At 38.6% G+C, this 26,309-nt stretch overlaps 1 protein-coding gene across 4 annotated transcripts; it reads right to left on the bottom strand.

Annotated features, from left to right (window-relative positions):
* Positions 1–1,311: 1,311 nt before the first annotated feature.
* Positions 1,312–25,414, bottom strand: FBXO9 (F-box protein 9). 4 transcript variants are annotated; one of them, XM_054991277.1, is made up of 13 exons: positions 25,011–25,414; positions 23,824–23,901; positions 22,353–22,511; positions 20,888–20,945; positions 15,173–15,272; positions 13,530–13,660; positions 9,287–9,401; positions 8,502–8,620; positions 7,762–7,852; positions 6,872–6,967; positions 6,588–6,681; positions 5,587–5,665; positions 1,312–2,504 (listed from the first exon to the last, which is right to left on the bottom strand). In XM_054991277.1, exons 1-13 carry the CDS (start codon positions 25,011–25,013, stop codon positions 2,431–2,433), a joined length of 1,197 nt encoding a protein of 398 aa, XP_054847252.1. In that variant the 5' UTR covers positions 25,014–25,414; the 3' UTR covers positions 1,312–2,430. The 4 variants fall into 4 exon arrangements, with proteins under 4 accessions (XP_054847252.1, XP_054847234.1, XP_054847242.1 ...); XM_054991259.1 differs by having other exon boundaries at positions 5,587–5,741; positions 25,011–25,412; XM_054991267.1 differs by having other exon boundaries at positions 5,587–5,741; positions 23,824–23,897; positions 25,011–25,412.
* Positions 25,415–26,309: the final 895 nt, after the last annotated feature.

Genomic DNA, 26,309 nt, shown 5'->3' with positions numbered 1-26,309 from the left:
CTAAGTCATCTATGCAGATAAAAATCACGCGGACGCTCATGTAGGTCATTTCAACGCACCAACAGCACGAGGTGGTTCTGGTGATTGTTGGTCAGCACTTTGAGCAGTGAGATATCATGCTGCACAGCCGCAGCAAGACACTGTGGCACATCAGCGAGATCCAGTTGTACAATGCCCTGCAGTACTTTCCTGTTCTGCCATGGCGAGGATGAGTGCTCCACTACCCTGCCTCAGCGCAACCCCAATACCATATTGCCTCTCCGCAGCAGAATTCTACTCCTACCGCATCATGGTCAGGCAAGGGGAGATCAACCATCTAGTGTACTTCTGCTCCCTCTTCAGTCAATTTTTGATTGACATATATGCCAAAATAGAGACTGAGAGGTTGAACTACATTAGGAACAACTGGGCACTATGCTTTTATACTACAAAACTGACTAAAAAAAACCCACAATTTTTTTTTTACATACCCATGAGTATTATAACTGGATTTAACGTAAATACCGTAGCGAAGCACGGGTATCAAGCTAGTGGTGTTATAAATGTGTAATATTTATATGGTTTTCCTAAATAAGAGCATGCTAGTAAATCTTGGGTGACCTATATTTTCTGTCATTTAACTGGATCTTACAATTTTAGAAACCAAGTTCAGAATAGTACTAAATCTCAGCAATAGACAGCCTTATTATTGGATATAATGTGTGTGCAAAGGGATTTTGGTCTTGAGATTCTCAAAAAGCAGCAATCCATAAAACACAAAACTTAGGCATGTTTCAAAAGCTGTTTATAACCTAGTACTCAATTTTTAAAAATCCTAGCTAGTGTGCAGGGTGCTAAAATAAATCACAGTAACTGATTTCAAGAGCAGACCATAACAACAAAACTTTAGGAATTGTGCATTTAAGGATTGCTGTTTCAGAAGTGCTTAGCAAGTATCCAAGGCTTTATATTGTGGAAACAGTAACTATTATTCTATTGTCTAGGTTTTTTAAGATACAGCCTCAAGTGTTTTTAAGATGATTTGTATATAGTGTGTCATATATACGTCTTTTTCTTTAAACAGCCAAAATGCCGTAGTGGGTAGGAATGTTAGACAAGAACCAGAAACTTCTGGGTTCAAATCCCCAAACTGAAGCTCAGGCTGAACTTGACCAAGTCATTTTTTTTCTGCCTAACATGGGCCATGCACATAAAATGGGATAACCAAATGAGATAATTATCCTGAAATGCTTAGAAGCATGAAACAAAGTAATAAGCAAGTCATAATTTTAAAAAGGTTGAATTATAAAGAAAGCAAGCTTACACAACATGACAGAAGAAAAACATTTAGAAATGTTTATTTTTATGATTGAAAGTACATATTTATGATAAGCATCATACAGCACTTGCATCCAACTCCCAAGGTACATACGCAGGAGAAGCAGCACACGGTACCTGAACATCTGTAGGAGTCCAAGAAAGCAATTAGTGATGAAACACCCAGGGGGCTTGCAGTATTCTTAACAGTTAGGAGAAGAGTTAAACAAAAGACAAACATACTTGAGTACAGCCCTATTCTCATTTGCATAACTCAATTCAATCGCACATTTAAGTTCAGTGGTCTGTAGTGTTGCAGCATGACATCTTCCTTGTGACACCATCCAGGAGTTGCTGCCTTTCTCTAGATGTCCTTTTTCAGATTCAAGAAACAGAGAAAGGCAGCCATTTTCCAAATGCAGCCGGCCTTCTCTTACCACTCTTTTTATCTTCCATCCTCTAAGACGTAAAACCTACCATTTGGGCGATTATTTGAAACAATTCCCAAATCAATGGTGGTATCTGAGGAACTTCCAACGTCTTCAAGCTTTCTTTGTCCTTGGTTAATTTTTCATAAGGCTGCAGATTACACCGAAGTCTTTCACTTCTTGAAAGGCAACCCAAGTACAGGTACTCAAAGTAAACATTTATTTTCCATTCCTGTAGGCCACACACAGATGTAGGACAAATTCTTCACATTTTGAGCCTCTCCCTGCAAAGCACGCATTCTATGTCTTATGTACAGCAGTAGGTTTATAATGTTTCCTGAACTTAAGGTGCATAGGCAGATGAAGCCTTACGCTGGAGAGAGAACAGCTTATAAATCTTCTCATAAACTGACACAGTAAAAATGCCTCTTTGTTATCAAAGTCTTTTCACAACATAAACAAGTTAAAATAACATGTAAACTTGACTTCAAACCAATAAAATAACCCAGCCACCCCAAATCAAATGTATTTCCAGTATATATTCTTCCAAAAAGATCCCCCATTTTAAAATAAAATTCATATATATATATATATATATATACACATTTATAACTTAAGGGTTGTTTGCTGTAATTTCTTCATGCAAGAGTAAGAGAAGAGATGTGAACTCCTTAGAGAGGCTTTTCTGAAAATGCAGTAAAGCTCTTCACCCGTGCAAAGAACAAAGGGGTGTACATCTTGTCAATGTCAAAAGAAGAGATTGCAGTCTCACCACTAGACCTGCAAGAAAATGTTACAAAAATGTATTAGGCTTGCTCAACGTCTTGATTGTGCAAAGTACTGAACTACATGTTAAGGTCTCACCTCTCCCTATCTTTGTCAACCTATTATTTGCGCTTAAGAGCGTAGGAGAGGATTTAACAAATTCCAGATGCTAGGCTGCTATGGCTATACATTCGTTGTGGTGACTAGGATTTTCAGCAGTGATTTTATTGTAGCTTGTCTCTACAATCCTCAGGAGGAGTACAAAGCTTTCTGATCATTTTGCATCAGAATGTGTTTTGACATGTGGCATAAAAATGCATCTGCATGAAGTTCTTGTAATTGTTAACTTTACACTATTCAGTGGTGGCAAATGAACTTCTTAGCCAGTTCCTTTCTTTAATGGATCCAATACTGAATGAAATTGAGCTTTTTAAAGCAATAATGAAATCGAGGAAGGGGTCTTTAGGTTAAGCTTAGAGATTAGCTTTCAGTTGTGGTGATGACAACCAGGGCTACCCCATATATTACAACCATTTTGTAATAGTTTTAATAACATTACAAGAAACTATGAGTGTAGATTTAGGGTTTGTTGTAGCAATGATTTAAAAATATGATCATCAAAATATAAAACCTTGAAGACTGTAAAATAAGTCTGGCTTCTAAATGTTGGGGCTGGCTCCTAGAGCCAAGGAAAACTTATCAGTTGCTTATCAACAAGACTTTATCATGCTGTGATTCTGCAGACAGTGCAGAATGCAGTACTCAGTTAAGATTTCAGTTCCCTGAAAATCTTAGATTTCATTTTTTTAAAGATTCTAAAGGTTATGGTTGCAAAGCTATGCTTGAAATTGTGTGCAGCATACATCAAACTGGTAAAACCCCAGAAGCCAGAGAAATTTCTGAATAAGAATTCCAGTTGTCAATGGTGGGGCTTCTGTGCCCTATACAGCCCAATGATTAGGAGAAGCAGAATAAATTACTCAAAAATAGTGAATATATAGAATCATGCACAATGAGAGAGTTTGTGCAAAGTTGTTAATTTGCACAATTTATATAAATTGCAAATACTGATTATCTTTCAAACAGATTTTTCCCCATGCTGAGTAATAGAGGGTCTAAGGAAAAAAATAGAGCAAAAAAGAGCAGTCTTCAACAGTGGCCTCATTTAATTATAAGGAACCACAGTTGTCCAGCATGCCCAGAACTTGATGCTGGTGCTCTCAACTCTAGTTCTAGCATATTCTCTGTTGTTCCAACTGTGTAAATGCTTGTATTTACTTCTGCAACACTAAATAATACAATGACCTCTCACACTTTAATGTTCTCACAGGCCTAGGGACTAGAATTGAAGGCTAAAAAAATCACATTCCATAGTTGGCATGTATTATGCAAATAATTATCTGCTTCTTAAATTCACAAGCCTTATTTTGTTGGCAAATTTTTATTCATTGGTAAAATTAAGAGTTCCCACTTCATATTTTAAAGAAGGAATTTGCAGACAGCGGGTTGCATCTCATGGAGGATTTCAATGGTCTGAAGGCAAAGGCGATTTTCACAAACTCCACCCCCCATGGCAAACCTCTGACTCCCCCTTTATGCCATCCCTTGAGTTCCCTTGTCTCTAAGGAGCAACACTGGTGGGAGGGGGAAGGGGTGCAGCAGAAGGGGCAAAGTGAGGAAGATATACTCCGTGGATAGAAACTCTTCCACAGGAGCCAACCCGTGAGGCCATTAGGTTTTTAGATGCAGCAAACTATAAAGATGTGTTGAGAACAGAGATTTAACCTTCAAATTTTCCCTTTGAAAAGACAATCACATAACTGGAAAATATTCAAAAAGATTAGTTTAAAATGGTGCTGGGTTACAGCACCAGCCCTATAAGAAAGGCTGAAAAGTCTGGAGCTTTTTCAATTACAAACAGGCAAGTAAAGAGAGAATGTTTAAAAGCCCTATAAAATCATGTGCAGTTGGGAAAGAAAGTCAATGGAGAAAAATTCACTCTTGCTCCAATACTAGAAAATTTGAGAGGTCATCCATGGGCCCTAAATAACAGATAAAATATATATGCACAACACATTATTTAACTTAGGAAATTCATAATCTATATGTTTTAAAGGAGGTAAATCATCATGAAGGGTATGCCTACTGTCAACAATTAACCATTAAATAAAACCATAATCACAACCCATGAACCTTGAAGTACTCCTACTGGCAAAAGTAAGCAGCAGGATCAATGGTCATCTTCATACCCTGCATGTGAGTCCTGTGAGGTGTCTGGCTGGCCAGTGTTGAAAGCAGGCTGCTGGACTAGACTGGGTCTGATCCAGCAACACAGCTCTCAAGTTTTTAATACCCATGTCCCACGGAATACAATCCTCTCTAGGTTTCTGAGAACTGAACAGAAGCAAACCATGCATACTCATTTCTTTTTTCTGAAGTTGTGTGTATGAAATATTATCTGTATTTTAAATGAACACCACGATTCTCAGGATTCCATGGGAAATACTACTGTTTGATATACGATGGGTCACATTCACTAGCCATGCAGTATCTTAATAGTAAAAGAAAATTACTGCCAAATAACAATTGTTTTACACCAATATGCTGTTAGGATTTAGAACAGAACGCATCCCTTTCATACACTTCAACCAACTTTTCAATTTCAACTAAAACAAAGTTAAATGTTATCCACAAACCCAGATAACTGAAAGTATAAAAATAAGCTTCTTTTTTTTCCCCACAGTTGAGAAGATGGATGATTCTTAGGAACAACATTTAGTTTTACACACATTCACCCTCAATCCACTGAAGGACAATCACATACGGAAAAAAGTTTCACAAGCGGCAACTACTGAGAGAACAAGCTGGGACGGGAAGCTTCTTCATCCACCATCCAGGGATTCCTGAAATCATGGAGCCCACATCAGTAAATGCAGCCCCTTCACTTAATATGGTTTGTCTAGACAGCTGAGAGGGACAAGCATATGGGATCAATCCAAAGTGGTCTGTGGGACTGCAATGGGGTCAACAGAAAATAGTCTTAGATTTCTTATTTACCTGACCAAACAGTACTCTGTCTCTTCCCCTTTAAACTTACTTGTAAGTAATGTGACAAGAGTGATGAATCCAAACGAGTTTGTTGAATCTCTGGCGTCCACTGGAACACAGCTGTAGCCCTACATGAAAGCTGTGATCAGTTTCTTGCACTGGGACGCGGCAGAAATATCTGTACTTATGGTAATCAATTGGTTTCTATACAAGAACCAGAAAAAAGCTGTCAAGAATATGCAGCTGCAGAAATGATTTCTAAACTGGTGTAAGAATTCGAATGGATAATGATTACACAGTCCATGTATTTTCATGTGTATAAAATATTACAGGTTCTAAGCCAGTCACCATATGATGGCTTGACTTGAAAATTAGATTATCAAAGGACTATCTGGGTTGAAAATCAGCACCCACTCAGTGTGAGTAAAGCGCTTATTTTACAGGAAAATGGATATGCTTTCATCTGTAGTTTGTATTAAAAAGAAATATAGAAACATATTTATAATACAAAATTTGTACTAAGAAACTGCAAGTGGGACCTGCAACAATTGTACACAGGTGTGTATGGGGGGGGAATGAAGACATGGCAAACTTCTCCCCACTGCCTCTACTTGCTTCCTATCCCTTGATCTCTTCCCCTCCCCCACTCTCAATCACTGATTCTCTAGTTCAGGGTATCACTCTGGAAGCAGAGAAGTAAAAATTGCAAGTTCTGATCCATAGGAAATCACAGAAGCCATTATCTTCTGACCATATAGTGGAATATTTTTTCATGTAACTTCTCCAAGGAGTCTTTAAATGGTTTATTAACTTCCTACTGCATCTGAAAAGCAGTTGACAAATGAAGTCAAGTACATCAAAAGGCAGTTTCCCTTTAAGCAGCCATCATACCAAACACTCTTTTTAAATTAAGAGAAATTTAAAAAGCAATGTGCATGCTTTTTAAGAAGTACTTTAAGAAAATCAGCTGAATGTGAGAGTCAGAAGATACACTTTTCATTCAAATAATTCATTGTTTCCTTGCTGTATTAATGTCTCATTTGTACATACCTCTTCCTTCTTCTTTGTCATTACAGCAAATACTTTGGTTTGATTGTCTGTATCCTGGGAAAGGCGATAATGGCCAAGCAGGATTGCATCAGTTCTATAGTTTAAAAGGAAGACAGTTAAAAGGTATTTCTTCCAGACACAGAAGTACATATTGCGGCTGCAACATTCAGACTACCTGATTAATATGTATTTTAGTTTATCCTTGGAAACTGTGACTACTGATGGTATAGTGTGGTATATACTTTTGGGAGGCTGTTTTTACAACATGTGCAAATTTTACACACCTTGTGTTTTTAGTTCGTAAACGAGGAACAATAGACTGAGGTTCTTCTGGAGTTGTTAACATCATTACTTGGCCATCTGGGAAGAATCTCAGGTACCTATAAAGTTAAATAGTGTTAACCTTGGAAACAGGTTCTTCCATAGATTTCCTCCTTATTCACCAACATAATGGTGCATAAAGCCAACATCAACCCACTTCTAGATATTCTTTACATCTATCTACTTGAAAACAGATACTTATCTTATTTACTTTATTAATCAATCAAAATATTCCAAGAAACATTTAACAGTGTATCAGAAGAAAAGGGCAGGAACCCAGTGAGCCCTGTGCATGTGGCTCGGTATAAGCACTGCTATGCCTGATTTGTTTTACGCACAGCTTTTTCTGCTGTTTTGGAACCTGCTCACAAAGGCACAGTTTTCAAGAGTGACAGGGCAGCTGAGATCAGAAAGGGGATTCTGAAGGAATCAGAAGATCCCCATGAAACACCTGGATCTTGGCAACAGAATGTGGCAAATCAGCAGCAGATGAAATACAAGTGTCGCTGGAACTATCATCATAATGCAAGCAGGCATATCAGCAAGAATATTTAAGACCAGGATGTCAGGCTGATCCAAAAGGAACTTCATCTCTAGCTTTGTATTACATACTCTAGAACAGCTCTACATGTCTACAATTTAAGAATTACAGAAGCTCAATTAAACTGTTGATCTTAGATCTTGTTTGCGGAACTTAATAGTATCATTATGGAACCATTTCTGTAATTATGCTTATATTTTTTCATGCAAATCCTGGTAAGCTTGCAATCATTCAAATGCACCCGTTTATGGCATTTGGGTCTACATAGGAAGAGGGAGGAATAATTAACTCGCTCATTTTACATGGTTGTACCTGTAATATTCCACTTGATGCCATGCTCTATAGAAGCCATCTAGAGACTGTTCTCCTTGACGTATGTATGTTGTCTTGCTGATATACACACCTATTAAATACAGTGAACAACTCATCCATAAATTCATGTTCTGTGATCCTCTTGAGTTCCAATACTAGATTTATCAAGTGAGAATTTTCTCACTGGCACTTTACATCAATTCATTGAAAACTTACAAACTAGTAGAGTTTCTAAAACAAAATTACACAATGATCTCCATCCTTTTCTATACAATTACTTTACATGGTAGTCTTATTTGGCAGGGCTTTTAATGTAGTGGTCCTCTCTGGTATTAAGTCCCACACATCATTTGGGGGGGCTTTCTCAAGTCTTAAGGGACAGGACTAGTGGAAATTGGTACAACCTTCTAGAAATAAGATCTCTATCTATCTTAGCATCTAGTCACCCTAAACAGAAAAAAACCCAGCATATTCTGTAAAAGCTCTAAAGTGGATCCCATGGTGCAGTTTAGGATTAAAGGTAAGTCCGGGGGGGGGGGGGCACAGAAGATAACTATTCTAGGGGCATGAAAGCAAAATGTCAGTCTTTCACTATATTCTCATGGCCATAACCATTTCGTGTTACCCTGAGTATATTCATGACTAAAAATATTCCTGAAATTTGAAATATTATAATGAACCAAGGTTCTATCTTTTTTTTGCTAATTCAAATAGTCTAGTTTCAAAATAGTTTGCCTTACCATCAAATCGAACTCTAGGCCTTTCCAAAAACATTTCCCTCCATGAGGTATAAGGAACCATTTTGTTACAACTTCTGCCCCAAACCTTCAAGCAAGCCTGACGCCAGATTTCAGGGTCCCTTAGGGAAAGAAAAGAAGTATAACCTGAAAGCACAAACCTCAACCTTATTACCAAGGCACACAAGAATATTGACAACAGAGGCAATAAAATAACTGAGTACAGAGAGAGAAGATGCCACTCATGAATGACATGTTACTTGTTGAAATAAGAGTTGTATTCTTCCCTCAGTTACAAAAACATTACTCTCACTGACCACAGCATTCCAGATTTTCTCTCAACCCATTATCCTCATAGACTATCCCAAAGAATGAGGAAAACTACACTGACATAAACTTCCCAAATGTCTTTTAACAATGGTGATAACTCTTATCATCAGTGTCAATAACATCCTGCATATTACACTTCTTCCTGTCAGTAGACTATGACTCATGCCTGGCCTCCACATGTAGAAGAATGAGGTGGCAGAATGTACATGGTATATGGAGAATGTAATTTTGAATGCTCATTCATGTTAAAAATCTTCAAAATTCTAGTGCTCAGTTGTACCACATTTTCCAGCATATATAGAACCAGCCTCAGAAACTAACAGAATCACAGTGTTAAAGTATTTAAGACTGTCCATTGTACATTAATGAAAGAATCATGCATCCACTCTCTCTGCACTATTTATTTCAGATCAGTATCAACACAAGAAAGTGCCTTGCGTGATGCAGATTTATTTTACCTGGCACAAATATAGAAACCTCTGCAGACCAAAGATAACTGCTCTAAAGACCGCAGGTCCAGGTCACTGGAAACCACCCATCGAAAAATATACATCAGCACCTCCATAGGCAGCACTACAACAACAACAACAACAACAACAAAGTTATTATCTATTACACCCCCAAGCCAGTTTTAAGTAATTGTTATCAAAATTAATTATTTTTTGGAATTTATCTTAGAATCATTCAACTGACTGATTTCGTGTTGATACAACAGCATTCTTCACCTTCATGGCAAACTTTGGAGCTCCTGAAAAGCTTAAAGGCAATTTGTTATGGTGAAAATTCTTTAAAGAAAAAAGCCTGACATTTTATTAAATAATGGATGTACAAAGCCTTTAGTATGACCTAAACAAAGAATTAAATCCTATACCCAATCAGCATAGATTTATGCCAATAAAGGTTGCTGTGCTGCTGCTGTAATCAGCATAAGACACTGAAGGATGAAGATTTTTCCCTGCCTTCCCTCTGACAAGAATGACTTATAAGGATCATGACACTCCAGCCTAGTTCCTTCTACACGGTCTTCTGATTTCCTTAAGAGCTTAATTCATTTATTTGGAAAACTAATGTAATGAAAAAAAATTCTGTTTAGCATTCTTCTCAACATGCTAATTTTCTATATACAGGTTTGTTTTTAAATGGAGGATCAGTAAGAAAACCAGACTATAAATAAAAACAATTAAAATGCAATTATATGGGCCCTTCCTAGCAATGTTAAAATTTCTGAAAATGTGGAAGCCATGAAAAAAACTGGCTATGCTTACTTTCAAATCTAAACTTCTTTTACTGATTTAACAACATAAAACACATTGTTTATAACTCAGCATATACAATTGTACTATTTGGAATATCACAGTACAAATGTCATAGTTTTCTGTAAGAAAAACTGAAACTGTACCCAATACTTGAGAAAGAGTTGTAAATTGCTGCAGCTAACATTACCCTAGCAAACTTATTTTAATTTCTGCCATCTGTGAGGTTCCAAAAAGAGTTTCAATTAATTACAGCATAAATACACAATATACTCAAAATCACTCCTGCAATTAATAGTGACACCACTGGTTAAAGTAATCTACAGCCAACCAGTGTAGCATTCACAGATGATAAACATCAATTCCTGGGACAAAAGTTACCAAATTCAACCAATCATTCATACCACAATACAAATCCCAATAACATTATAGGAGGTTCCAATTACAATTGACAATAATCCCACAGCTACCCAACCAGATTTAATAAGGAAACCAGTGTTATAGGTCTATCCATCATACAGGCAGAGCAGTTTAATTTCCAGCTTAGTTGGTAACCCACGGCTTCAATGACTCCAGGTCCATACAAAATTGGTCTAGTTTCTAAAGGGGGGGGGGCAACAGGCACCAGAAACACCATGCCCGCTGCCCAACCCCCGCAAGCCCGGCATCAGTACCATACAGCTTGCTTCAGGACCCTCACACATTATTCTCACTCCCCCTCCAACCCATTTGTGGCTCAGTTTCAGTTTTGGTGGTCTCCACAGCATGTTCTCTCATCCACTCCAGCACAGCACCTGCCTGGCCCTTCACTCCCATCCAGTAGTCGACTTAGCACTGGGCAACCAAGTTCTAAAAAGCAACTGGGGTGCTTCTCCTAGAGAGAATAATTCTCCTGGTACTTCTCTCCAACACTGTCCTATTGTCACACATCGTCCAGTCCAGGACTTCTAGTTCTTCCTAGGGGGACTCCAAGCCCTTGGCATTCAGGCAGTCGGGTAGCCAGTAATAAGATGTACTTTCTTCAAAACACCCTCTTATCCTCAATGCGCCCCTATCCCAAGGCTTCCAGTTCTTCCCAGGAAAACTTCGAATTTCAGGCCCCTTCCAAGCCCCTGGCGTTCAGGTAGTTGAGTAGTTAAGAATAGTGTGCAACCAGCTGCCTCTGCGTCTGCCTCTGAGTCCCAACTCACTGGCTCCACGTGGGAGACCCTCCCAGCAGCCGGGCAATCAGATAGCTGGCAGCAGGTCGGGCAGGTCAGGCAAGCTCACCACGCCACAAGGCTTCAGCGCCAGGCCACACCACGCTGCACCGTTCTCCCTCTCAGCGTTCTCACTGCCTTTTCCACTCTTCTCTGCTCTTGCAGCTTTCAGTGTCCTGCAGGTTCCTTGTTCTTATTACTTACAGCTTACACTTTATCCTTTGCAAGTGGATACCCCCTAGAGTAGTTAGCTTCATATGAGAGTAAGGTATAAAACCAGCATTAAAATAAACATCCTTACGTTGATACTATTAAAATGGCAGGGAAATGTTTTAAAATAACATAAAACAGCAGGAGCTAACAACTAGAGATGGGCACGAACCGGAATATGAACCAAAAAAAAACCTCACGAACCTGCCCAGTTCATGGTTCGCGGACCAGCCGTTTCCACAAATTTCTACGAACTGGTCTACTGGTTTGTTTAGTTCGTTTTAAACAGCAATGCCTATTTCTGTGCTGCTGCAAAGCGGCAGGGAAAGGGGTATTTAAACCTGCGGATCAGCTGCTTGTTGGGGAGATCCCCGACAAGCAGCTGATCATTTAAACTGCGCGGCTTGGCTGCTCGGCCAGGAGTTCCTGGCCGGCCAGCCAAGCCCCGCTGTTTAAATGGCCATTTCCCTGCAGCTTGGAGCAGTGGGGAAATGCCCATTTAAAGAGAGGGTGGGGCTTGGCTGGCTGGCCAGGAGTTCCAGGCCGGCCAGTCAAGCCCTGCTGTTTAAATGGCCATTTCTCCGCCACTCCAAGCCATTTAAATGGCCATTTAAAGAGCAGGTGAGGCTTGGCTGGCCGGCCAGCCAATCCCTGCCCGCTGTTTAAATGGCCATTTCCCCACCGCTTGGAGTAGCCATTTAAATGATCAGCTGCTTGTCGGGGATATCCTCAACAAGCAGCTAATCTGGGGGTTTAAATGCACTTTTCCCTGCTCCTGCTAAGCGGCCAGAAAGGGGCATTTAAACCCCACGAACCATGAACTGGTTTGTGAACTTGCCCCAGTTTGTGGAAGTTCATGGTTCCTGGTTCATGAAAATACCATGAACCACGAACTGCATGGTTTGGTTTTTTCGCGGTTCATGTCCATCTCTACTAACAACCCTGCTTCTGTCCGTGCCGCCATCTTGAGCTGATTAACATATAACCCCCTGCACCCTCATATGTGAAGTCGCAGTGGAAATCATGAGGTGTACCCCCTCTTCCCCCCTTTGTTTATGCTGTGCCGGGAAGAGTGGATGAGGCTGCCATGTTGGGTTTGATTGTTCATATTGCTGGTTTTGATTGTAATGTATTTTAAATATATTTAAATGTTTTTATCTTTGTATGATTACACTGCTGTAACCTGTCCGGATCCTGCTTGTGGGGAGGGCGGGCTATAAATTAAATAAATAATAATAATGAGTTGGGGAAAAATGAAAGTTAAAGGTAGAAAACAAGTTCTGTAGTAAAAAAAGGTAGTAGTATTTGGAAAAAACATTGTTATAGTCACTATAGGTAAGACTACCAGCATATTTGGATATCACATTAAAGTTTATTTGAAAATAATGAACTTTTTAATAATATATTATCATGTTATAGCATATTAATTGTTGCCAGTATTATTTAAACAAAAACATAGTACTGAAAACATAGTCTGGGTCTGCAGTATACGTAAGAACTGAAATGTCAGAAGAGTTTTTTTCAGAGTTCTAAATTTCCCACCTTTTTTTGTTTGAAAAGTTGAAAAACGTCCTTGGATATTTTCATATTATATATTTTGGGTGAAATAAAAATCTTGATTCAAAACCATTTTACGTATTTTTAGTACTCCCAAATTTCCAACTGGAAAAACTGAAAAGTCCTCTGACTTTTTCATGCTAAGCATCTGGAATGCATAAAATGTTTTTTAAGAGAAGCATGTTTTTCAGTTGAAGAGAGAAAATATTTCAGTTTTTTGTTTTCGGTGTTCCCCAAAATTTCACAATTTCCCATCAGAAAAACTGGGGGGGGGGGGGAAGTCCTCAGAAAAAACACAGGGTTTCCCCAATTTTCCCCCTCCCAACCCCGTCTTCACATTTCTAACACTGCCTGATGACTGAAGTGGAAAAATCTATATTCACATTTACCATCTCAGTGATAACTAGATTATAATCAGAGTAAAATATATACAGCTAAAATGTCATTATTTACAATGTCTTGCTTTTAAAATATTCTCTTGCCTGAAATATGGGTCTGATTCACATCAAGTTCAGGCTGACACAATTTGATGGAAAATTCCTGAAGAGTGAGTTGCTGCTGAAAGTAGGACAGAAGATCAGCCATCTTGCTATCATCCTCATTATCCTCAATGCTAGAGAAATAAAATGTAACTTGAGATTGGGAAAGCATGAAACAGATGATGGACTTCAATGAAATTCCAATCATATTTATTGACATAAATCATATTAAATTCAAGTAGATTTACTTCAAAATTAATACAGATGCTATGTCTAACTTGGTCCTAACAGTTTAAATGTTTAGGTTGCAGAATATCTCAAGGATTGTTCCATAGTGCTTTAATCCTACAATCCTAAACACACTTGAGTGAGTAACACCCACTGAATATAGCGGGACTTATTTCTCAGTAAAGATCCTTAGAACTGTGCTGCATGGATCTAGGATTGTATTAAAATGTAACTGGCTTTAATTAGGCTTATAAATACATTTTTCCATACCCCAAGTTAGATCTATTTACTTTCTTTTAAGTGACGAGCAACAAGCCATATCTAAACAGCTTTGTAAGATAAAAAATACAATAATATACGCAAGCAAGCATGCACCAGAAGGTTGGGGAGCTGACTGAAGGATGCAATTAGCAGAGAGCAAATGAGGGAACAGGTGGGAAAGAGCACTCTTCCCACCTGCTTCTAATCCAGCTACCCTGCTGAGATAGCTTTTCAAGTTTAAGGGGGGATAAATATGTATAATATGTAGTTCAGTAGTAAAAGAAACCATACAATCATTTTAAAACAATAAGCAAATGATTCTTACAATACTCTGATTTTAATTTTGGTTTAATTAAAGGTAGGAAAGTTAGTGGGTCTGGAAGAAGGCAGAAAGGGTTGTTATATAAAATACTAGGATCTGTTGAGTTTAGACAAGTAGTCTAACAGGATAATGCAATAACTTTTTACTTGAAATTAAATTCTATTGTGTTCAATGGGATTTTCTCCTAGGAAAATAAGCACAAGACTGCAGCTGTAGAAGCACTGTAGTACAGAAAAGCAATAAATAATGAAATCTAAGTTATTTACTTTTTATTAAGTCAACACTGAAAATTTAAAAATGCAGATGTTTAACATCATGCAATGAAACATATGTAATGGTCTAAATGGCAATACCAAATGGTCATTCTTCCAGAAAGACGGATCCGTACAATGCAATTACTTAAAAAGCTGACTGAAAATCAGGCTGCCGTCTCTACCCTACGAGTGATTTTACATTTACTTTAGAAGCTGTATGTCTACAGTTGTTTGCTACAGTGAACCGAGAGAAATGTTCATATTTCAAGCAAATTCTTAGGCATGTTTCCTTGGAAGTAATTCCCATTTATTAAATTCAATGAATAGCATGCTTCTACTAATGGAAAACAGTATTTTGAATTTTTTGATAATGCCAATGCATTATTCTGTGAAACATGCAAGTTATAATCCAGTTCTGATGTCAGAAATTAAACAAGTATTATTGCTTAAGACTTTGATCTGTAAGGATTATTTACATTTAAGTTTGACGTATCTGCTTATTTTTTTTATAACAGATCAAGCACTGGAATTAAGTTTCCACTTAGCATCTTAGTTCTCCAAATAATAAATGCTATACTTACTAGTTTTTCCCAACACCATCACCATCTGGAGATCGGGTATAAGCAATCTTAAACTCAATGTCTGGAACCAGTTGCATGGCCAGGCGATAGAATTTAATAGCTAAAAACAAATGTAGTGTCTACTTAGATTATATTTAACATTACTAGACAGCTATTCAAACTGTGCTTCTAAAATTACTAGTAATCTTATGCAATTCTGGTTGTGTTATACTATTTTTGTAATATTATTAAAAGTACAAATCCTGAACTTAAAAAAGAATGAGGTGTGCATATTAAATTAATATAAAAGCCACTTATCGTAATTTCAACCTGTTAAAGATCGACTATTTTGAACTTTTTACTAGAACTGGCAAACTCTAACAGGAGTTGATTAAAACACTGCTTATTCCCAACAAGTAAATGCATAAGTTCATGTGAATGAATACCAGGTGTTCCCATGGAGTAAGGAGGCTGTCATATCTCTTTGAAATCTGGTTAAGAACAGTCTATCTGCTTGAGGAGTGAAATAAATCCACTCACAAGGCAATCCTAAGCAGTTACACCCTTCTATTTCCATGGACTTCAATGGACTTAGAAGGGTATAACTCTGCTAAGGACTGCACGGTTACTTCTTAGAGTAAGACAAGGGGTTTCAACTCATGTGACTGAAGCTCATGAAGTCATTTAATCAGTAGTCCAAGCATTATCGTTCAGATGAACTACTCATTTTTATTGAGCTGATAAAAGAAACATGCTAAGGACCTTATGCAAAACAGGTTGGATCCAGCCTTTTTCATTCAATCTTAATTTCCTTCCTTACTACAGTCCTCCTGTCTCATAGGTACCACCTATGATCTCCACTCTTTTTGGTGGTCAAAAGGTATTCCTCTTTTTTTTTCACCAATTGAAAATGTGGCTGGACCCAAATCAACGGCATCAAGGTCCCTTGTGTTCCACTGATCCCACAGTAATGACCATATTGAGACACAGACATGTGCCTTGTGTTGGTTGGAAACAGAGCACCTAGTGTTTTCTTTTCTGGCTCAGTAAAGATCTGGAAATAGGTAGATACTTATGAGAAGCTCACATTTCCCCTATCTGGTATTTGATGAAAGCAGCCTTAACTCTTGAAAGCTCATTCTCTAAAAATCTTTTGGTCTATAAGGTGCTACAGGACTCAAATCCTGCAATTCCCCTATCTGCCTCTCCTTGGAGAAGCCAATCTTAAAGTTCATCAGTATCAGTTAAATTGAGTGTTACAGTACCAATCAATGTAATGGTTCCAAAGGACCACTCAGTTGGTCCTATGGGCCGAGCAGAAGTTTTTTAAATTGATATGGCTTGAACCACAGTAACTGATACATTATACCCTCTTTTTGAAGTTCAGGAGGGGTTTCAAGAGAAATTTGTGAAATGGGACAGCTGGAATACTGTTCAAAGAAGCAGAGAACTATGAACACAGCAGTAGTAACTTTTTAAGAACTAATACTGATCTGAAATGCATGGACGAATGAATGTGGCCAATGTAGAGGAATATATTGCAATGTAGACTTGAAATATGCTCATGATGGGGAAATTACCATGTTAATGTCACTACTTTTTGAACAACCTCAATCTGGTACAGTATATTCAACTTTATTAACCTTCTGCATGGCCAAGCCACCATAAAACATAGAGAAATGCATTTTAGTAAAATTTGATTCTCCAGTTGCCTGATCTGATTAAAAAAGTTTACTTAGAAGTAAGTTCCACTGAATGGGATTAACTTCCCAGCAACTGTACTTAAGAATGTCACTCTATAGACACCTGAGTTATTATATTCTTCTACAGATAAATTATGTTTCTCTGTACGAGATGGACTTTGTATGACAGGTATCAAGTTAACAAAACTTGAATTGAGCAAGATATGGAACTGGCTGGATTACGTAAACAATAAACAAAAAACATGTGTGTGTTTGTGTGTGTGACATGACTGGTGACTGCTGGATTCACATTTATTCATAAATCAATGATAATGAAAAGGTACTGGATTATTTTCATATAAGCCAAAACAGCATACTAAAAGAACAAATCTAACTTGTCTAAATGTTTTGCAAGTATTCCCACAATTGATACAAAGATGGTGTTCCTAAACAGAACTTAAAATAAAACATTCAAAATAAAACTTTTTTCTCCAATTTTTATCTTTCAGCACGAGGCCTTTTCTATCGTAATAAAGGATGAAATTTTCAAGTCTAAAAAATTCTTTCACTTATTACAATCTTCAACCCAGCATTTAGAAACTACCTACTTTATCTAGCTGGATAAATCTGTTCAGGCTGTAAAATGGCAAGAGGGGCATGGAGAAAAATGTCCTGTCCCTTTAGTAAAAACTTAATATGTGGAAATGGCCAGCTCGAGCTCATCATAAGGAACAGCACCTGATAAGTAACACTGCATTAAGCCTTTTTCTCCAGGCAGTTGACAATGCTGTATGAAGGTTTCAGTATATCAATGACACCTCAGGACGATGCAGAGAACATTCTTGCCCTCACATACTAGAATCATAGGTCACTACAGAAAACCTTGGAGGAGATTCACATCCAATTGTGAAACATACCTAACTTAAAGCAACTACTAATGTGAATGGGATTTACTTCTTGATAAACGTGGTGAACAAAGCAGCCTTGGAACTAGGTTACCAAATGCCTGGAGGGGAAAAAAGTCCTGCTCCCTTAACAGAAGGTTAATGGGATGGTTTACCAGGTAGGGTTTTTTTTGTTTTACCAAATGCCATGAAACACTTTCCCTGCCTATTGCCACATCTTAAATCTCCATTAAAGGGGCAGGACATTTTCTTCATCAGGCCTGTTGGCAAAACCTACTTGGGACTAGTGAATTTTTGAACTGGACTGTTTAACAATAAACTCTTCCAGTTTAGGCACCCTCAACTGCTTCCAGAGGGTACCCTTCTAAATCTTATCACTTTGCACCCAAACCTGAAACCAAATATGAAATGGTCTCAACCTGTCAGCTCTTTTTCCCCTCTTACCCAAAGGGGCAGGACAGAAGATGCAACTGAGAGGGCTTTCTGAAACAAGTGTGTCAGGCTTAAGGCCCAAGCACTCCTTTACAGCTGGAATACATGGGAATATTTCTTCATGATTCTACCTTGGAGGAACTTCATTCTCCATGATTCCCACTTCCAACAGAGGAAATACAGGTCTCTGCTAACACGCTAAATTTGAAGAAGGGTGGTGGAGACTTTCTGAAGCCATCATCTGGACATGACATAGCTCAGTAAAGCAAAATTTTAAACATGCCAAGTTTGGCTTAAGTGGGGTAGTGGTTAGAGTGCTAAAATAAGATCTGGGTTCAAATCCCAAGACTGCCATGAAGCTCACTCTACAATCTTGGGCCAGTCATTTCCTTTCAGCTTAACCTATTTCACAGGGTTGTTATAAGCATAAATAGGAAAGGGAGAACATGTACACTAGTGTGAGCTTCCTGAAGGAAGGGAAGTATAAAAATGTATTAGGTAAATTGATACTAGACTTAACTCTGACATGGCCCTGGTGTCAATGAAGTTGTCTAGGGATATCTGAGCAACTACTAAAAGACAATGGCCTTTCTGAAGCTGCTGAAAATTTGTAAGATGGCAACACTCCACACATGAACTGTAACACCACATAGTCCAAACTACACAGGCATGATATAAATATGGAGATACTCGAGCAACTGGGATAATCTGAGCTATATCTGGCCCTTAGAAATGATGTTGGCCACCACATAAGGTATGTAATGTAAAAATTAGCATTCAGCAATACATACAAACTTTTACCAATTAGTGAATCACCACCAATTACCTCAATTCTTATAGAGACCAAGGGATCTTCCACTCCTAAATACTTTTCCTAACCATTCTTACACACCTTCCAGCAATATTTACACACATGATTTTGAAAAGTTTCTTTATTTACAGACAAATACAGCAAACATTACAAAATGAACAACACTTCATTGGGCTTCTCCAGTACTAAGTATTGGTAAAGACCGTTTTTGGCCTGAGAGCTACTTCCAGTCAAAGTAGATAATACTGAGCTAGATGGACCAATAGTCTGACTCAGTATAATACACCTCGTTCTTATTCTTTCCTATGTTAACACTGACTCGTGCTAATGAGAATATTCAGTAAACGCAGATTAACTGCACTGCAAATACTACCCCCGCAACAAAATTACAGCATTGTTTACTGAATCTTCAACAGCATGTACAATAGCAAAGCTAGTTCTTTATTAAACAGTTATTCTAAAAGTCTAGAATGAGCTTTTTGTCCAGCACTGAGACTGCAATAGGCATTTACTTACTGACAAATTATATTGCTGCACAGAAGCCTCCAAAGTAGGCAGAAAGTCTAATAACAAACCACAAGGGTCCATAAACCTATCCCAAATAGAAGTTTGCTAGTTCCTATGAGCTCTGATAATGGCCTTCCACATGACAGCAACACTGCTTCTTCAATTATGAAGTTGGTAAATACATGCAGGACATTATGAGAGAAGACGAAAATGAATGATTGGACAAATCTTATTCAGTCTAAAACAGACTTCACTTGTAAGTCTTACTTTACACAAGTGAGGGACTTGCTGACAGAATAAGCCTATATTTCACAAATATTAGATATACAACTGCTTATGACTTCTTTCTTAAATGGTAAGATTTTCTTTGTATTACTTTGATTTAATTGATAGATCTAAGCAGTCAAAAAAGAAAAGATGACATCAGCTGTGCTTAAACTAGTCATACTTTCTGAACCACAACATCAATTTGTGTCACACCATATTGTTGGTAAATCACGCAAGTTATCTAATTAGCAGCTGCCTATTAATCTTAAAGATAAATTCTTCTGAAGCATAAACATTAAAACATGTCAGATACCGAGTTAGATATTTAACCATGAAACCAACTTCACCAGTGCCAATAAACTTTATCGGACACCAGCAGATGCTAGATTTCTAAATATAACTAAATGCTCCATTACTTTGTTGCAGCAGTGTACATGTTATCCCTGCCTAGACTGGAATTTGAGATCCTTTCCAACTCCTCTCTATAATCCATCCAGCTTGTTTTTATCCCACTTTGTCCAAGAAACTCTTTCCACAACCACCCCAGGAGATTCTTCCCTCAGCCTAGTCTAGAAATGACCCAAAGATAAACTATACCCTTCTTGACTGAGTGGTGATTTGAACTAATCTGACAGTAACTGGTACACTACACTGATTCTCTATTGTCAGGAGCTACTCATACAGGTGTAGTCCCAATGAAAAAGCAAATCACTTCAGTTACAAATAACCCAATATTCCATGAGAAGGTGCCAATGTATTATTCTGCTCTCAGTACTTTTCAGCATACAGAGTCCTTTACAATAGATTTATTTGCCCTCACAACAACCCTGTGAGGTAGGTTAGTCTAACAACTCGATTTTTCCAATTCATTGGTCCCTTGTCTGAGTTTTGAATGTAGTTGACCATTTCAATATCAACGCCCTCTCAAACATCACGAGAGGAGCCCTGAATAGTCAACAGTCTTCAGTCTTTTTTTCCAATACCGTGAGGCAAGATCACTGCCTAGCTCGCAATCAAATTTAGTTTTCTTCCTTCTAGCAATTATTTTATCACAGCTGCTTTCACAAGAACTGCCAATGATTATGAACAGCTATGGTCTGAACGTTGTGGAATTAAAATGCAAATAGATTACCTTCATAAAGAGCCCCATTTTGTTCTTGTTCTACTGCCTTCAGGAACAGCTCTCTTGCCTGCATAAAAATTAATCAACTGTTTAAGAGTACATTACAAATTAGAAAAATAAATTAGTAATTGTCATTTATGAAAAACAGTACAATTTAAGTATTATTCACATGTATAGTTAAGTATAGCTCTTAATATTGTTTTAGGGTTGCCAACAGAAAAGATGTCCCGTCTCTTTACTGGAGATGTAATGTATGGAAACGGGTGGTTCAGGCTTTTAAGAAGGGAGGTGAAAAATATCACCTTGTAAACAACATTCCATTAAGCATCTATTAATGGGCCTGGGCATTTTTTCTCTCCAGCTGTTGGCAACCTCGGCTGTTCTGCTTTTGATATTTGCTTTGTTGACCAAGCTATCTATCCAGTTTTAGCATCACTCATTTCAACTTCTTGCATGACAGTGAATCACCTCAATATTAGAATAGTATGTATAGTGGATTTTTACAGCAGCTTTTCCCACTGGAAGCAGTAGGTCAAAAGTACAGCGATCATATTAATATCTACTGAAAAATACCAAGTCCTTGGAAATTACATCCTTCACCTACAGCAAGTATGTGAAAGTGATAAGCAAGAAAGCAAGCTTCTGGTAGATAATTTCCAAAAAAACAAACAAACTAGACAGCTGCTGGAGAAAGCATATTCCAGCTGTAATATGTCTATCAAGTCTTACAATTAAGATCTGAACACACAAGCTAGCAACACACCAGAAAGTTCTCTTAACATCATCAGTATTTTGGATAAATGAAAGTTTAAATTCTTAGGACTTTGCATGCAAAGGCCCAAGGAAGAAGGGAAGCAAGACTTAAGTCAGGAGTAATAGCAATGGCAAATAATTTTTGCCATTTCCTTTTTCAAGTGCAAACCATCTACTTATAAAGAAAGTGACAACTTACTCAAGTTCTTCTGTATGTTCAGTACTGAAATGCTCTTTATTTCTAGAATAAATTATATATATTTGCATGTATAAAGTGCGCAAGCATAGCATATTACTTTTACCTTAGTATCAAATCTTCTCACTTATACCTATACCCTAAACATGTTTGTCCCCTATACTTACAGCGCAATCCTATGGAGAGTTACTCCAGTCTAAGCCCATTGACTTCAATGGGCTTAGACTGGTGTAACTCTCCATAGGATTGCACTGTCAGTGAAGTTAGATCCTAGAATTTTAGGAATGTAGCTTAATAGCTTCTAAACATTTATTTCCAAGTCTCTTTTCCATATACTCTAGCATTGATAGCTACCTATATAGTTTCTTCAATTTAGGAGAAAAATAAAAGTAGATAGTAAAAGATGACATACTGATAAGGACAGAAGTAGAAAAATTAGTCCATGCCTTGCATGCTTCACCTACAAAGCATTCTATTAGCTCACTGCAGAAAAAAGTTATAGTTTAAGAAGATCGAGTTCTTTACCTTTTCCTCTTTTGCTAGTTCCTGCTTTTCTTTGGCATCTACAGCCTTTACTGAAGGCCCTCTTGCCGAAGCTCTCCAGGGTCGAGTTTCCAAACCAGTAGAACCCACCCCTGGGGTAAGTTCAAACATCCACTTTGCTCTGAACATCTGGAGCTCTGCCTAGAAATCCAGAAACTAAGTCCAATATTTGGGCAGACATGTCTACATACAAGAAGTTAAATGATGTGCTTGTCACAAGTGACAAGTGCTTAAAATAATTTCTCCTTAGTAACAAAGAATAAAATATTGAGTTATTTGCTTTCATTATTTACCTCAGGGCATATTTATCCTAGATAGGAACTGATATGTGGCTGTTCAATTTGTGAATTCATCTACCTTATCCAAGGCTAGCACTGTAGATGTGAGTGACTAAGAAGCTCCTATGTCAACATTACAAAACCTTCACAAGTCAAATTTGCAAGTTTGGAAACAGTCTTACTGAAACTAGAGTATCAAAAAAGCAGGTGCATCAATCTGATGTCAACAATCTAACACCTTTCATGTTAACTATACAGTCAACCTAGGATACTACATGTGTTCTCTGAACAAGATTGTAAAAGACTTGGGCACCCAAGAATTCTAAATATTTTCCCACCCCTTCTTCTGTACAAATACTTTAAGAAATGTTGGAGACTTAGCAAGCATCCTTTAAAGTAAAATTTTCATCTAGCATATGGAGTCCTCTTGAATCATCAATGTTTTATGCTGCAAACTGGACATAAAATATCTTAGCTATAGTTATGGTTACACTGCATGCTGTTCACCTTCATGTTTACTGCAAGAAAACAGCAGCATCATTAGAATAGACTCCAAATCCTGCATATTCTTAAGATGCCTTAGCCCAAATAGTAACACCCTAAAGAGAAACACATACTTGCAGGGAGATCATACTATAATTCCTCTTTGAAGAATGGCTTTTAAGCTTCATAGAACAGCATTTTACTGCTCTGATAAGGAAACAAGGAGACTCTATAATGAATTAAAATCTAAGTTGTCTTCAAGCTGCCTTACCAGTGACAGTCCAATAAAAAAAGCAAAGCAAAAAATCCATTCAAGCAAGTTTTGATAAGGCTCATCTGCCAGATCATGAAAGATTGTTTTCAACGCTTATTTTTCTTCTTCATTTACATCTTTTAAGAATGTGATCCCACAGGTATTTTGTAGAAATGAATGTACTGCCTTAGATCAATAATATTAGCAGTGGGAAGTAAAGATAAGCACTTACTCTACTGTCTCAGTGGGCCTGTAATGTTACCTCAAACACCTATCTTTATGCTATTTTAGCTCAGGAAATTAGGCACATTATAACTATTTAAGGATTCCTTCACATAAGCTTAAACTGGGACAAGGGTACCAACAAGTAGTAGGACATATGAAGCAAAAAACAAACTGCGAGGTCATCCCTTGTCCCAGCATAGAGTAGCAGACATACCTGAAGATTTGCTTCTCCAGACCTTTCATTATCATCTGTTCTTACCACATCAGAGTGACAATCTTCTTCACCTTCTGCCTGATAGAGAATAAATCATATAAATGAGAAGATTCATTAGATGCATAAGAATCCTAAAATCATACAGAAAATCTAGGAAATGGGTTGCTAGAGGTGAGCAGTTCTAAACAGCTACATTATCTCAGTGTAGGAAAATATACATATACCTTAATGTCTAATTAAGTTCAGCCACACTGATTAGGCAACCAATGCAATTATCATAGTATCAGAAAATGGGATACATGGCACAGCCTTCATTTGGTCATGCATGCGGGTTGATCATACTTTATATCAGTGGAAAAGGTGGAAGGCAAGAAAAACAAGAGACAAAATGGTTAGAAACTTTTTTGTTTAAAAAGCTTTAAAAGGGACTGTCAGATACCCAAGGATATCTAAATATTTTGTTAGTCCATGGGGTAAACTCTTTCTTATAAGACCCTAACTACAAGAAATTAGTGCTAGAATCATAGAAGCCTTTGTTATCATTACACTGACCAGCTAAATCAAAATTCAAGGGTGTGACAAGAAAAACCGTATGTAAGACACATGGTGATGGTGCAGATAAAAAGTGCCATAAGTCATAGTTGACTTATGGCAACTGACCCCTGCTGGAGTTTTCGAGGCAAGAGCTAACAGAGGTGGTTTTGTCATTGGCTGGTTCTGCATAAAGACCCTGGTCTTCCTTGGATCTCCCATCCAAGTACTAAACAAGGCCGACCCTGCTTAGCTTCCAAGATCGGGCTTGCTGGGGCTATCCAGGTCCATAGCATATAAGGCACATACAAAATAGGATGAAAACGATATATCAGACTGGAAAATCCTCAGCCAAGGTAGTCTGTCAGGGAGTGGCCCAAAAGGGTCAAATGAAACGCGAGCTGCTTTAGCACCCTATAGTCCAACAAGATCTCCCAGGTTTCGAGAGTCAAGGTCCCTTCGACAGACCCCAAAGCCCAAGCAGAGCGTTTTCTATAAACTCAGCGCAACGCCAGCCGCTCGAGCCATCAGGCAGTTGGCCTTTAAACGGCTTCGAATCCAACAAGCGCTCCAACCATCTACGCCAGTGGGCGGAGCGTCGGAGAACCGCCCCCCCCCGCGCGAGATGGCCCTCGAGCACGCCCCCGCCCCCTCACCATGCCGAGGCTGCTGCTGCTGCCAGGCCGCTCCGTCCAACGGTCGCTCTCGTCAGGCTGCGCTCTGCTGGCGGTTTCGAGCGAAGGCGGCCTCCTCCTCCAGTTCTTTCCCGCCTCTCCTTCGCGGCTGACCGACGGCCGCGGGCCGCCTTTTGTTTCTTTTCCCTTTCTCGAGCGGTAGCAAGCAGGGCGAGGCAACTTAGCAGAGTTCTCGGTCGGAAAAACGCACCACGCAGCGGGAGTCACTGCGAGCGCGGCGTACGGCAGCCATTTTCCCAGCGAGCGAGGGAGCGCGAGCGATGGCGAGGGGCAGGAGCGACTGAGTCTCTACGCCTGACCAGCGGGATGGGGCAGAAGAGTCGAACTGCCAGACAGGATCCAACGCATGCGCGTAGAAGCACAAGCCGAAAGGCGGCGCTCTCTGCCTCACATTACGTTTGTGGCGTACACAGACAACAACGCATGCGCGTAGAAGGACAAGTCGAAAGGCGGCGCTCTCTGCCTCACGTTACGTTCGTGGCGTACACAGACGATAATAAAGCACTTTAAAAAGACTGCATTTCCCAGCCAGCAACGCTCCTATTCAAAGATTTGTACCATCGCGTTTCTGTGTTGCCTTTAGGGAAACGCAGGCTACGCATTGAACGCCGGGAGCTGCCAAAGTCATATGGACAGCTCGGCTCGTGATTGGTTGGATTAAAGCGACGATTCCGATGGCCGATTATATTAGGCTGGTTAGGGGTTCAGCGCGGTTTTTAGGTTAAACCGAGACATGATAAGCGTGTTTCTTTTCCGCTTTCTTCAGTTGCTGTGTTTGACGTTTATATAAATAAGCTGCACATACACTCAGTAAAACCTAGGAATAAAAGACTATGAAAGCAACTGAATAGCAACTAAAAGCGTTTAAATGCAATAAAACGAGTTTAAAGAAGTAAAAGGGACTTGCTGGCCTAAACAGCATAACTGTATAGTCAAATCGCGGAGCAAAAACATTACAACAAGGAAGACTAAACCACTAACGTTTTAGGAGAATTTCTTTTAAAATTGTATCTGGGAGTAATCTGCAGTGAGACTCTAAGCTTCCCTTGGAACTTCACCAGCGTTTTCATAACAAAGCAGCCTATGGCACCTTAAAAACTTTTTTAAAACTAGCTTTTATGGACTAGAGCCTACTTCACCCTGTAACAAAGCACCATTGCTGTCATCCTGAAATTTGTCATACTACTTTTCTCACGTTGCTAAAAAAAAGCTCAAAAATTAGTATGAAGGAAACTGATTTGGTGGCAAGGCTGGATGAAT

This window comes from Eublepharis macularius, chromosome 1 (genome assembly GCF_028583425.1).
Source record: "Eublepharis macularius isolate TG4126 chromosome 1, MPM_Emac_v1.0, whole genome shotgun sequence".
Lineage (NCBI taxonomy): Eukaryota > Metazoa > Chordata > Lepidosauria > Squamata > Eublepharidae > Eublepharis > Eublepharis macularius.
This window is presented reverse-complemented; position numbering and strand designations above follow the sequence as displayed.

Coding starts and splice junctions, on each gene's coding strand:
- FBXO9 (XM_054991259.1), bottom strand. Junction 13,661..15,172: donor GATGGTGTTGGGAAAAACTA/GTAAGTATAGCA, acceptor TTATTTCTCTAG/CATTGAGGATAATGAGGATG. Junction 7,853..8,501: donor GCCTAGAGTTCGATTTGATG/GTAAGGCAAACT, acceptor TGTATTTAATAG/GTGTGTATATCAGCAAGACA.